Source organism: Pipistrellus hanaki, assembly GCF_964339955.1.
Source record: "Pipistrellus hanaki genome assembly, chromosome: 2".
NCBI classification, from domain to species: domain Eukaryota; kingdom Metazoa; phylum Chordata; class Mammalia; order Chiroptera; family Vespertilionidae; genus Pipistrellus; species Pipistrellus hanaki.
This window is the reverse complement of record NC_140504.1, coordinates 6523143-6536768: the sequence shown is the minus strand read 5'-3', so window position 1 is coordinate 6536768 and position 13626 is coordinate 6523143. Positions and strand designations below refer to the sequence as shown.

Genomic DNA, 13626 nt, shown 5'->3' with positions numbered 1-13626 from the left:
TTTTTCAAGAATTTCCTAGAAAAGATGGATAAGGCCTATGAGGATATGAAAAGAGATCAACTAGAATTAATAAGGAGTCAACAAGAAATGATAAGGGATCAACAAGAAATAAAGAATACATTGTCTGAAATAAAAAATATTTTACAGAGTCCTAAAAACAGAAGGGAAGATCGCAAGAATCAAGTCAAAGATTTGGATCATAAAGAGCCAGAAGACACTCCTCCACAGAAGTTAGAAGGCAAGAGAATCCAGAAAATTGAAGATAATGTAAGAAACCTCTGGGACAACTTCAAGCGAACCAACATCAGAATTATGGGGGTCCCAGAAGATGAGAGAGAGCAAGATATCGAAAACATACTGAAAGAAATAGTGACAGAAAACTTCCCCCACCTGGTGAAAGAATTAGACTTACAAGTCCAGGAAGCGCACAGAACTCCAAACAAAAGAAATCCAAAGAGGACCACACCGAGACACATCATTATTAAAATTCCAAGAGCAAAAGACAAAGAGAATATTAAAAGAAGCAAGAGCAAAGAAGGTAGTAACTTATAAAGGAGCACCTATACGATTGTCAGCTGACTTCTCAACAGAAACCATGCAGGCCAGAAGGGAATGGCAAGAAATATTCAAGGTGATGAATAGCAAGAACCTACAGCCAAAGATAATCTACCCAGCAAAGCTATCACTCAGAATCGAAGGCCAGATAAAGAGCTTCACTAATAAAAAAAAGCTAAAGGAGTTCATCACCACCAAACCAGAATTATATGAATTGCTGAAGGGGGTTCTTTCAGAAGAGAAAGTAAACAAAGATAAAAATTATGAACAACAAATACGTAATTATCAACAAGTGAATCTAAAAACCAAGGAAATTAAAAAAATCTGATGAACAATATTAACTGTTGAATATAATAGAATCAGAGGTATGGAAGGGGAGTGAACTGACGATTCTTGGGGAAAAGGGGAGAGGGGGGCGTGGGAAGAGACTGAACATAAACTGTGCACCTATGGATGAGGACAATAGGGAGTGGGGAAAGGGCAGAGGGTGGGGTGGGAACCTGGTGGAGGAGAGCAATGGTGGGGGGGAAAAAAGGAACATTTGTAATAATATGATAAATAAAAACTTATTAAAAAAAAAAAAAAAACCAAAAAAACCAAAGGGAGGCACAGAGAACATGCGCTCTGAGAGAGGACAGGGCAGTGTTGGACTCTACAGAGCCCATCTGCTAGTGCCACCCTGTGACAAGAGCACTGCAGGGACCACTCAGAAGTATTTGCTCACTGTCCTGAATTAGATGCTAAATTAACTCAAACTGCTGCTCTCACAGGGGGCTCCTGTGGCAATATAACATCACGAATCTGATTTGTCTTCATGCTTACGGCTCAGTAACTGTCTTCTGGTTAGAGACTTAGAACTTTGGTTGATTTGTGAAAATGGATTTTGTTCTTATTTTAATGGTTTTTTTTTTTTTAACCAACTAATTTTCCCTCTATCATAGGGAAGTAATTGCAGAGAAATCCTTTGTGTTGTTTCTGTCAGGAGTAACATGCATCTTCATTTATACATAGGGGCTGGTTGGTATGGTAATAACCTGAGAGAAATAATCAGATGTCGTTGTAGGGGCAAGAACAATTGCTACCTGGGAAACAGGCAGTGATAGCTAAAAAGATTCATAAAAAAAAATGGCAAAGTAAGAGATTTCCTAAATGATTGATTGTCACTTGGAACAAGTAGTGTACATGACATGAGTTGAATTACTTAGATTTTAATTGAGGACACTCTGTGGCCTTAGAGATATTTGTACATTACAGTTTTATGTTCAAGGAATCTATTTTTTTAATATATATTTTTATTGATTTTTATTGAAAGGAAGGGAGAGGGATGAGAGAGAATCATTGATCAGTTGCCTCCTGCATGCACCCTACTGGGGATCGAGCCCACAACCTGGGTATGTACCCTTGACTGGAATCGAACCCAGGACCCTTTAATCTACAGGCTGATGCTTCATCCACTGAGCCAAACTGGCTAGGGCAAGGCACCTGTTTATTTAACTAAAGCAAAAGACGTGCAGGCAACAAAGAAAAAAACAAGTAAATATTTCATTTCATGGCTGGGTGAGCTGCTGCAGTGATGTGTAGCTTATTTTGAAAGAATGTTGGGTGTTATTTATTTCCAGAATTGTCCACGGTCAGACTCAGTCTTTAGTCTAATAGACAGTCACCCAAGATCTCCCCCCCCACCCCCAGCCCAGAGCAGAGGTTCCTGCTGCCAGATGTGAACAGCAGCCCTCCTGCCTGCCTGGAAACCAGATGCACATTGTGTACAGTGGGACTCCCTGTGACGCAGGTGCAGTGTCAGCCAGTCTGCAAAGATTGAGCATCAGGAGTGCAGGCTCGGGATCTGGGTCTCTGAGAGTTACTGCCTTGTAGTCTGTGTTAAAGAACTTGAAATTTGCAGAGAAGATATATTAATCAGGATTCTCCAGAGAAATAGAACCAATAGGATCTGTGTATCTATCTGTTTGTCCGTCCATCCATCCATCCATCCATCCATCCATCAGAGGAGATATAATAGGAATGGGCTCATGTGATTATGAAGGCCAAGAAGTCTCCAGGTCTGCCTTCTGTAAGGTGGGGGGTGCAGGGAAGCCAGTCTAATGCTGGGGACCAGGAGATCTGATGCCTGGAGGCAGGAGCTGACATCACACTCAAGCAAAGAAAGTGAATTTGCACTTCCTCCGCCTTCTTCTTCTGTTCAGGCCTCTAAGGATTGGATGATGTCATCCGTACTGGTGAGAGTGATCATTACTCAGTCTGTGGATTCACCTTCACAGACACACCCAGAAATGATGTTTTCCAGCTCTGTACTTAACCCAGTCCAGTTGACACATGAAATCAACCATCACAGAAGGCAATACTTAAATGAACTAGTTTGAGACAGTATAGAGTACTTGATGAGATTATGATAACTAGCATTTCTCAATGTTGCTCTGTGTTGGGCCTTATCCTGAGCAAGTTACATGCATTTAACTCACATAATCCCTTCACCAGCCCTGTGAGGCCACCACTCTTGCCACCAGGGATCAAGGGGTGGTGCTGGACCCTGAACCTAGCAAGGGGGCTCCCGATAGAGCGAAGGAGGGATCCAGGAGAAGAGATGTCAGCGTGGAACCCAGTGGGTGGGCTGGGAGGGCTGACCCCCATGCCAGTCTGTCAGGTTTGGGGGACAGTAGGAGGTCTGTTGGCCCAGAGAGGTGGGAAGGGCTTCTCTGGAAGGACTTCGGCAAATTGTTATTTTTCTTTCTGTCCCCGCCCTGCCTTCCCCTTTCTTCCTTTTTCCCTTCCTTCTGTTATCAAAATTAATAAATGCACATTCTTAGAGAAGAATATAGAGAACATAAAAGTGAAGCTGAGAGAATTGTCACAAAGGAAAATTTTTAACACCACTCAGACAGAAATGATGAGTTGCCAGCATCCTAAAAAACCCTTTGCACCCTCCTAGTCACTCTTTCTTCTTCCTATTTCCCTTTTTTAAATGTTATATAAGTGGAATCATGCTTTTGTGTTGGCTTTCCATTCACATTTTGTTTGCAAGGCTCTTCACGGGCTGCCAGTCCCTGTAGACACATTCATCGCTGCACTGCGGGCTGTCTCAGCACGGTGCGCATTCAGGCAGCAGCATTCTCTGTGGTGGGGCCGTCACGGGCACTGCAGGTTGGTAAGCAGCAGCCTGGCCTCTACTCACTAGTGCCAGTAGCATTCCCCAGGTATGACAACCAAAGTGACATCCAGAATATCCCCTGGAGGGTACCGTGCCCACCCACAGCTGAGACTCACCGCTGGGCAGGAATCCTTTACATGAGCCAGGCCGCTTGCACATTTGGATTGCTTCTGTTTTACAAATAATGCTTCTCCTGAATTCTGGAACCTGCCTGTGGTAAACATGCATATTTTCCTGTTTGGGGGCACCAATCTGAAATGGAAGCTTGGGATCAATGGAAGTGCATGTCTTCAAACTCTAGTAGCTGATGCTGGGCTGTTTCCAGAGTGGTTGTACCAGTCATCAATTTTACCAGCAGCATGAATGCCTGCTGTTGTAGGCCTCTGTCCTCAGCCATTCGGCTAGGGTGGATGTTACCTCATTGTGGTTTAACGTTATTTTTCTGATTAGCTCTGTGTATATTTGGCCTTTTGGATACCCTCTTTTGTCAAGTCCTATTCTACTCTCCTACTCTTTTCCGTTAGGTTGTCTGTCTTATTAATTTTTACATTCTGGAACAGAATCTCAGTTGGTTTTGTAAAAGTTGCACATATATTTCACCACTCAGTGTCTTGCTTTCTTTCTCTTAGTGGTGTCTTTTGGTAAGTAAGAAGTTCTCTGTCATCTGGGAGCCTTCTCTTTCTGCTTTTCGCATTGAGTTGCCATATCTCCCTGACATGTGGTATGCTGTATGGTAGGGATCAAGTTAAATTTTCTTTCCATATGGATAGCTGGAAATCTGTACAGTTTAAACTGTACTGCTTAAAGCCAGGTCAGCTGTCAGCACAAAAAAGGCCAGCACATTTATTGGCAGGATCGTCCTTTCCCCGCGGCTCCTCAGAGTGGCCTTTGTCCTTTAATAGCATTCCTCACGTGCCTGGGCTCTCCATTCCAGCCCCATCACTGTGCATTACCACACCGCCTCTGGTACGTGCAGGCACTTCCTCTTATCTTACTTTTCTTCAAGGATGCCTTTGCTATTGTTGGCTCCTCTCCATGTAATTTTTAGAATCTGTATGTAAAGCTCCACAAAGGAAGCTGTTTTGATTTTGATTGAAATTGCATCTGTAGATTAATTTCAAACACTGAAATCTTTACAGTGTTGAGACTTTAGTACATGACATGATAATGTACTCACTGATTAGATCTTACAATAGTATATTGTTTTCAATAGTATATTAGATCTTTCAATAGTATATTGCATAGAGATCTTGAATATCTTTCACTAGATTTACTCCTAGTAGCAGTGTTTTCTTCTTTTGAATTCTGTAATTCCTTTGTTCTCTGCCACTGGACACTATTAATTCACTCAAAAGATCTTTATGACTTGCCCCTACTATGTGCAGGCAGTGTTCCTGGCACTGGGGATACAGCAGCGAGCCAAACAGTTTCAAGCCCTTACTTTCATAGAGCTGGTGAATGAAGAGAGACAGTAGAGAAAATAAGCAAAACAAACAGAGTGTTTGATGATCTTTAATGCTACTAAGAAGAAAAGGCAGGGAAGGGGAATAGGAGGCAGTGTTTGCTCTTGTTCTTTATTTTAAGATGTCCACAGAAGGCTACTGAGCAGCTGACTTCCACACAAAGACCTGAAGGCAGTGGGACATTGGCTCCAGGGTTTCTGGGGAAGCCCGTTCCCCAGGGGGATGGGCAGTGGGAGAATTCCGAGGTGGGGGTGGCGTTGCTCTGTTGGAAGAGCAGCAGAGGCCTGCGTGGTGAGAATGGGCTGCCAGTGGAGAGTGGGGGTGAAAGTTTGTCCTGTGTAGTTTGGAAATGCTATTTATGGAATGCAGCTATGTGCACAGTGTCTCGATAGACACTTTGATTTGTCTCCTTATTCAGTCTCTACAGAAACCATGTAGGTGATTAAGCATTCAGTCTACACATGAGAAAACAAAGGTTGGCTTTGCTAAAGTGACGGTGAGGAGATTTCAGGTTACATACTTCACCCCTGTAAGACTGTCATGGAGATGAACTCACAGCTCACTTCATATTTCAGTTTATGCATTTAATGCAGGAATTTAGAAAACAAGGATAGTTACCTTGATAAGAAAAGTTAGACCCCTTGTTTTAATTTTAAGTATGACTGAGAACAGAAAAGCCCTGTGAGCCTGTGTGAGAATGTGTCTGAACTGTGCCTTAGGGAACCAGGTCAGCTGTCAGGAGATCCTGAGATTTGTCAAGTTTTCTTTGTGTCAGTGTGAGTGCCTATTTGAGAAATGTGGCATGTGGAGTCAGTGCCTGTGACAAGAGCTATCACAGTGTCATCTCCTTGTCTTCTAGTCCTTTGTTAGCCACAGCTTAATTCCCGAGTGCCTTTTCTCCTGTCCTATGTTCCCCTCCCCAGAGGGGGTGCTGTGGGGTAGACGGAAGCACCTGTCACCATCTAGGGAATCATGTCTAAGAGCCCAGTTTGGGACCCACAGAGCTAAGTCGGTGGTGATGAGTGTGTGTCTGGAGAATAGGAAGGGGTGTGAGGGGTGATGGGCAAGGGGGTCTGGGACAGAGACCAGTCACTGAGAGTGCAGAGCTGAGGAGGATGTCACCCAGAGCAGTTCTTTGATCAGCTTGTTAAAATTGCATTACTGGTTTATAATTGTTGGTGCCCTGTTAGCATGGCTTCTCTTCCCCTCACATCTTCTCCTCACTCCCAAATGACTAAATCTAATAAAGACATTCACAAAGAAATCTGTCTACTTACTGTTTGGGAGAGATATACACTGAGTGGCCAGATTATTATGATCTCTGAATGCATAATAATCTGGCCACTCAGTGTATATCCTATATAATAAAAGGCTAATATACAAAATGTCCCCTAGACCAGGAGTTTGACCAGCAGGCAGGCCGGCCAACCACCCATGTTCCCTCCCCCTAGCCAGGCTGGCCAGGCTGGCCGGACCCCACCCATGTACAAATTCATGTACCTTCTGCATTCAGAGATCATAATAATCTGGCCACTCAGTGTATATGATGCAGTGATTCCACATCCATCCACATTTTTAGTAGGACACTGTGAGAATACCCCCAAATGTCAAGAGGGAACTAAATTTATTTTTTTTTAAAAAGCAGAATATTATTTTATTTGGTTTGATTTGCATGAGCTTTAATAATGAAATAGTGCTTTTTGGAAAGATATGTGGTTCTATGTATGTTTTTCAAGAACAGGCAAAACTAAGCTGTGGTGATGGAAATCAGGACTTCAGTTGCTGGTAGGTAAGGGCTGGCTGGAAGGGAAGGCTGTCATGTCTGTGGTGCCAAAATGTTCTCGATTTTGTTGGGATTGTGTTTTTTCATGGATGTGTACATCTGTCAGCTCTTTTTGAATTGTGCATAAGATTTGTGCACATACTATAACATTCAACCACTTACAGTGCATGATTCATTAGTTTTTAGGGTATTCACAGAGTTGTGCACCATCACCACCATCTAATTTAAGAATATTTTCATCACTACCGTGGAAATGTACATACCCATTAGCTGTTACTCCCCATTATTTTTATCACCTAGCCTCTGGAAACCCTTAATCTGCTTTTTGTCTCTATGGATTTACCTACTTGGGGCAATTCATAAAATTGAAATTTTATAATATATAGCTTTTTATGTTTGGCTGCTTTCATTTAGCACATATTCAAGGATTATCCATCCTTCTTATTATTAAATAGTATTCCATTGTATAGATATACTGCATTTTGTTTATCCATTCATCACTTAGACACTTGTGTTGTTCCCACTTTTAGACTGGGTAAATTGTCAAGTTAAAACTTGGTAAATGCAGGTAGCTGGATGGTGGGCTGTGGTTCAACAATAGAGCACAAGGGGAACTGAAATAGAGTTTATTAGTCACAGGTCCTGGGGGAGGTACCCTACATGCCTGGAGGGGCCACACCAGGAGGTCAGGCAGAGTGCACACAGGGAGCAGGGCCTGGGGCTCAGTCGTGTCTTTATTAGGGTCTGTCTTTATTAGTGCTTTGAGGTTCCTGGACTAAGACTGGATTCATCAATTCCAACCAAAAAAGTGGGGTTTGGGTAAGCCTCACAAAGGTCTTACCTAAGAGGCACATAGGGGAAGCCGCTGGGAGGCAGGGGAGACTGTTGGTTTTAGGATTCTGGAGTCATTGTATCAGGATATATGTTTGCTTGTGACTTTCTAGGCTGTTTATCTAGAATATGTCTTGCACGAGGGCCAGTGTTAGTTTAGTGCCCCGCTGGGCCAAACAAAAGTGAAGGTAAGTCAGTATTATCACTGAGTAGCTGAACTACACTCTCAACAGGCTGTTTACTGATGAATGTGTCTGTGAACATTCCTGTATGAGCTTTTGTGTGACCAAGCCATTCTTTTAGAGTAGGTCTTCAGCAGCTTCTCTTAATTTTTCTTCAACAGAGAATATTTTGAATTCCCTTTAATTTCTGAAGGACATTTTTCCTGGGTAAAGTATTCAGAGTTGACAATTCTTTTGCTTCAACACCTGGAAAATATTGAGTCACTTACTTCTGACCTCCATGGTTTCTGATGAGAAATCCAGTGTAATTAAATTGTTTTTCTCCCATAAATGAGGTGTCATTTCTCTCTTGCTGCTTTCAAGACTTCGTCTTTAGTTTTCAGAAGTTTGGCTGTGATGTGTCTTGGCACAGATTTCTTAAGGTCTATCCTGTTTGGCGTTTGCTCAGCTTCTTGGATCTGTAGGTTTGTGTCTGTTGCCAAATAGAGTAAAATCTCAGCCATTATTTCTTAGAGTATTTTCCAGCCCTGTTGACTTTCTCTCTTTCCAGAATTGCAAAGACATGAGTGTTCAATCTTTGTCATAGTCCCAGAGGCTCTGTTTTCCCCTGTCATTCAGATTGGGTAATTTCTGTTGTACCATCTTCCAGTTCACTCATTCTTTTCTCTGGCTCCTTCATTCTGTTTCCATCAAGTTTTTCATTTCAGTTACTGTATTTTTCAGTTATAATGTTTCCATTTTATTCTTTATGTCTTCTATTTCTTTGCTGAGACTTTCTATTTTTTCATCTGTTTCTAGCATGTGAAGAATTTTTGTGGAGGCTCTTGAAAATTCCTATCAGGTAATCCTGGCATCTGTGTCATGTCTGTGTTAGTGAATCCCTTTTCTCAGTGAAGTTGCTTTACCCATTTCTAAACCCAAAATTGAGCCATTTATGGGGATGTTTTCAGTCTCAAGTAATTAGGTTCTCTATGGTTGTTTTAAAAGATAAATTGTGTCATTATAACTCAGAATTTGCTAATCTGTGGCCCAAATGAACCTCAGTTCCATGTTATTCTCCCCCTGTACAGTTTGGGTGCTTATATTACAAGCCATTGGCCTTTCCCTTAGTCTGTGTTCCCTTCCAGTGCGGTCACTGAACTGTTTCCTTATGATGATGTCACCGTGAAGTTGTTCCTGTAGGGCTGCACCCTTGACTGCATGTGTCTCATTTATGACGTCCAATGGCTTGTTTTACTTGGCCCTTTTCAAAGGGCTGCCCTGCTGTCTCTGCAGCTTGCCTAATTATTTTATTTGTTCAGAAACTTCCTTCTCATTTATATTACATCAGCCTTGACCATATAAAATACAATCTTCTTATTCATTCAGCAAATATTTATTGTATAGGAGATAGAGTAATGGGCAAGACAGACAAGGTCTTTGCTTTCCTGATGCTTTTCAGCGGGGGACAAGAGAATATAACCCCCTAGAATAATTGGTATTCAGAGAATTAAGACAGGGTGATGGGTGACAGGGTAATTTCATTGGTGGTAAGGGAATGACTCTGAAGAGAGAATATTTAAGCTGAAATTGATTTTTTTTTGTAGTTTCCATCTCTCTGTTTACATTGTTCTTCTGTTCTTGCTTAGAGCCTATTAATGGGCCGAATTGTTGAAAATTCATATGTTAAAGCCCTAACCTACCCAGTATCTCTAATTGTGTTTGGAACTATTGATAGGTCCAGTAAAGAAGTAATTAAGTTAAAATGATGCCTTTACAGTGGATCCTAATCCAATCTGACAGGTGTCCTTACAAGAAGAGGTTAGGACATTGGAGAGACACCAGGCCTGTGTGAGGACAGAGAAAAGGCCACCTGCAGGACAAGGCCGTAGGGAAACCCACCCTGCTGACACTCTGATCTTGAACTATCAGCCTTCAGAATTGTGAGGAAATATATTTCTATTGTGTAAGCCACCTCATCTGTGCTATTTTGTTTTGGCAGCTGATTAATACAGAGTCCTTAGCATCCTAATTTAGTTATTTTATTTTTAAATGTATTTTTATTGATTTCAGAGAGGAAGGGAGAGGGAGAGAGAGAGACAAACATCAGTGATGAGAGAGAATTATTGATCAGCTGCCTCCTGCACGCCCCACACTGGGGATCAAGCCCACAACTTGGGCATATGCCCTGAGTCGGAATTGAACTGTGACCTCTGGTTCGTAGGTTGACTCTTAACCACTAAGCCATGCTGGACAGGCCATATCATCCTATATAATAAAAGGCTAATATGTAAATTGACTGAATGGCAGAATGACTGGTCGCTATGAAGCGCACTGACCACCAGTGGGAAGATGCTCAACGCAGCAGCTGCCCTCTGGTGGTCAGTGCGCTCCCACAGGGAGAGTGTTGCTTAGCTGGTGAGTGCAACAGTGGTGGGGGGAGCCTCTCCCGCCTACTTGGCAGTCAGACATCCCCCAAGGGCTCCTGTACTGCTAGAGGGCGCAGCTGGGCCAAGGGGTCCCCCACCCCCACAACTGCACAAATTTCATGCACCAGGCCTTTCGTAGTTATTTTAAATTCCTTGTCTGATAATTTCAAAATCTCTGTCTTATCTGAGTGTGGTTCTGCTGCCTGGTTTGTCTCTTTAGACTGTGCTTTTTCCTTTTAGTGTGCCTTGTAATTTTTGGTTGAAGGATAGACATTATTTAGTGGGTAAATAGGGTTTCCATGTGCAGTTTTTTTTTGTTTTTAAAAATATATATATTTTATTGATTTTGTACAGAGAGGAAGGGAGAGAGATAGAGAGTTAGAAACATCGATGAGAGAGAGTCATTGATCAGCTGCCTCTTGCACACCCCCTACTGGGGATATGCCCACAACCAAGGTACATGCCCTTGACCGGAATCGAACCCTGGACCCTTCAGTCCCCAAGCCGACGCTCTATCCATTGAGCCAAACCGGTTTCGGCTCCATGTGCAGTTTTATGTTAATCTGGCTAGGGGTTGGGCTGTGTTCTATGGAAGCTCCAGGAGCTTCATATTCCTGTTGTTCTCACCATTTCCCCTGTTTCCTTTGGGTTTCCCTAAGAACTCCTTAGATAGAGTCTGTGCCTTTCAGTCTCCCAGCTCTGATCCTTTGTTTTTGTAGTTTCTATAGTTCTTGTTGTATGAAGAAACTTTAGTCTCTTCTGGGAAAAAAAAAAAAGTTTGTCATGGGAAGCAACCTAGATGTATTTCAGAATGGTTACTCTTCAGTACCCTCTGCCAGACCATGTGAGAACCTCTGGGGATCTTGGAGATTAAACCCACAAGAATGTGGGGCCCCTCCTAAGATTGCCACACCCCCAGAAGTTTCTTATTATCGTGGTATTCTACACCCAGCTTCCAGGAATTTGTCAAAATGATCATTTACATGTTCCTATCAATTTAGGCTCCAGGGGTCTCTGTTCCAGGAATACTGATCTTGGCTGTCACTCTAGGTTTGCTTGTCATTACCCTGAAAGCTCATTTGAAGAAAAGTCTTTCTCAGTTTATTCGTCTTTTCTTATTATATGTGTGGGTGACAGTTTCCAAGCTCTTTTTACCTTTTGGAGTTGAAACTGGACATCCCTGCCCCTGCCCCTGCCCCTGCCCCTGCCCAGGGTGCAGTAGGGCTCCCTTTTCTCCTTCCCTAGCACAGCAGTCCTCACAGTGCCCTGGGGGTTCTGATTCGATAGAGAAAGCTATGGGTCAGTGGTCGGCAAACTCATTAGTCAACAGAGCCAAATATCAACAGTACAACGATTGGAATTTCTTTTGAGAGCCAAATTTTTAAAACTTAACTTCTTCTAACGCCACTTCTTCAAAATAGACTCGCCCAGGCCGTGGTATTTTATGGAAGAGCCACACTCAAGGGGCCAAAGAGCCGCATGGGGCTCGCAAGCTGCGGTTAGCCAACCATTGCTCTGGGTGGACCTTGATATTGTGGCAGGTACCAGCGAAGGTTTGTTCACTCCACTCTTTCCATTCACGTACTTAAAAGGCTTTTTATGTACAGTGCTAAGAAAGTGGTACTGATTTTGAGCCCGGTTCCTATTACAGTATCAAGAAGTAAAGGCTAAGGGTAGGGAGAAATGATAAGGAGAGCTGGGTCTACCTGGTTAAGGGTAGAGCTTTGTGTTGGACTGTTGTTTCAGTCTAGCTTTTTAAATGGTTGCTACAATATATGCAAGGCTACTAGGTTCTGTACTTCATGCGGAAAAAGTGGAATACAGTGTGAATTCTGTGGCCTGTGACTCTGGAACTCAGTGTCCTGTACAGACGCCACATCCATATGTGGTTTCTGAGGAATTTGTTGCAGAGTGAAAATGTGGTAATACCTTTGAAAACAGTCTTGCAAGTAGACAGAATTACTGTCAACAACATGAAAAGCCTTCGTATTTTTCAGCATTTTAAAGTTGTGTGGTTGTAATAGTTGAAGACGGGAGACTAAATAGATGATGATTGAGGTTTTTCATGCTGCTCTTATGAGCTAAATTTTTACATCAAGAATTGATGCAATTTCTAGTTCAGCTCATAGTTTTCAAAACTGTCAATCTGTCATTCAGAAAAATTAAGAACCCTTGAGGGTTAGATTCTACCTCAAGATTAGTTTTATTCAACCAGAGTGTTACCTCTTGCCCCTAGATCCAGACGCTGAGGTGTGTCTTCATGTTTTGCGACTTGTCCAGTCAGTGGTTCTGGAACCAGAAGTCTTCTCCAAGTCGGCCTCCGAGCTCCGGAGCTCCCTGCCCCTGCAGCGCATCCTGGCCATGTCCAAGAGCCGCAACCCCCGCCTGCAGACCGTGGCCCAGGAGCTCCTGGAAGACCTTCGAGCTCTGGAGTGTGATGTGTAGGCATGTCCCTCCTCCTTCCCCAGGTGCCAGCGTTGTGTTCTGAAACCATCACCCAGGGCCATGTGTCATAGATGGCCCGACGTTCTTGACTGGAGATGGACGTGAATGAACATGTATCCACACACCTCCCCCCCTGGAAGGGAAGGAACTGTGGGTGGCGGGTTAATCTTGCCAAGGGGAGCCGAGAAAGAACCCATCCTGTCGCAGCAGCCGTGCCAGCTCTGCTGGCTTCTTAGAGGGTCCCGCTGCCCAGGGGACTTTCTGAGGCTGTGGGTCCACCCAGAAATGGGAGCTGAAGTAACACCTGTCCCATTGGTCAGCATTTCCTGAGATACATTTCTTTGAAAACCAATCCATTCTTTCCCTAGTAATTATAACTAATGCCCCAAGTGCAAGTTTACCTTTAAACCTTTTGGTGACTTACTAGTTCAATGCCATTGGACATTTTAGTTCTATATTTTTGTGCCTCTTTTATTTTTGAATAAAGAAAGTCAGAAGAGTCATTGATGTGCTCCAACTATTGTTTTCTGAAATATTACAAACTTGAATTGGAAAGCTGTATCTGACAACAGTTGGTAGGAAAAACTCTCCTTACATTGTTCTGGGTCCTTTATAAACTCAGAATAAAATCCACTTTTTCATATAACAAATACCATGAAAAGGGCCTCCTGTATTGGAACGCATGCAGATAATGATGTACAGTAGTGTGTACCAGAGACCCCACACCACAGGTTCCCTTCTCGTCCGCATCTAGGCCCCTGGTGAGGACAAAGGAGGATGCACTGCACTTCCCAAA

General features: G+C 43.0%; 1 protein-coding gene across 1 annotated transcript in view; it reads left to right on the top strand.

The window, feature by feature from the left end:
* HSF2BP (heat shock transcription factor 2 binding protein) overlaps positions 1–13290 on the top strand; it is a gene marked incomplete at its 5' end in the record, with an annotated part of 66995 nt that extends 53705 nt beyond the window's left edge. The window contains one exon of the mRNA XM_084873695.1: positions 12622–13290. Within this exon, the coding sequence (XP_084729821.1) occupies positions 12622–12830 (209 nt within the window). The 3' untranslated portion in view covers positions 12831–13290. The remainder of the gene's footprint in view (positions 1–12621) is intronic.
* Between the last annotated feature and the right edge of the window lie 336 nt (positions 13291–13626).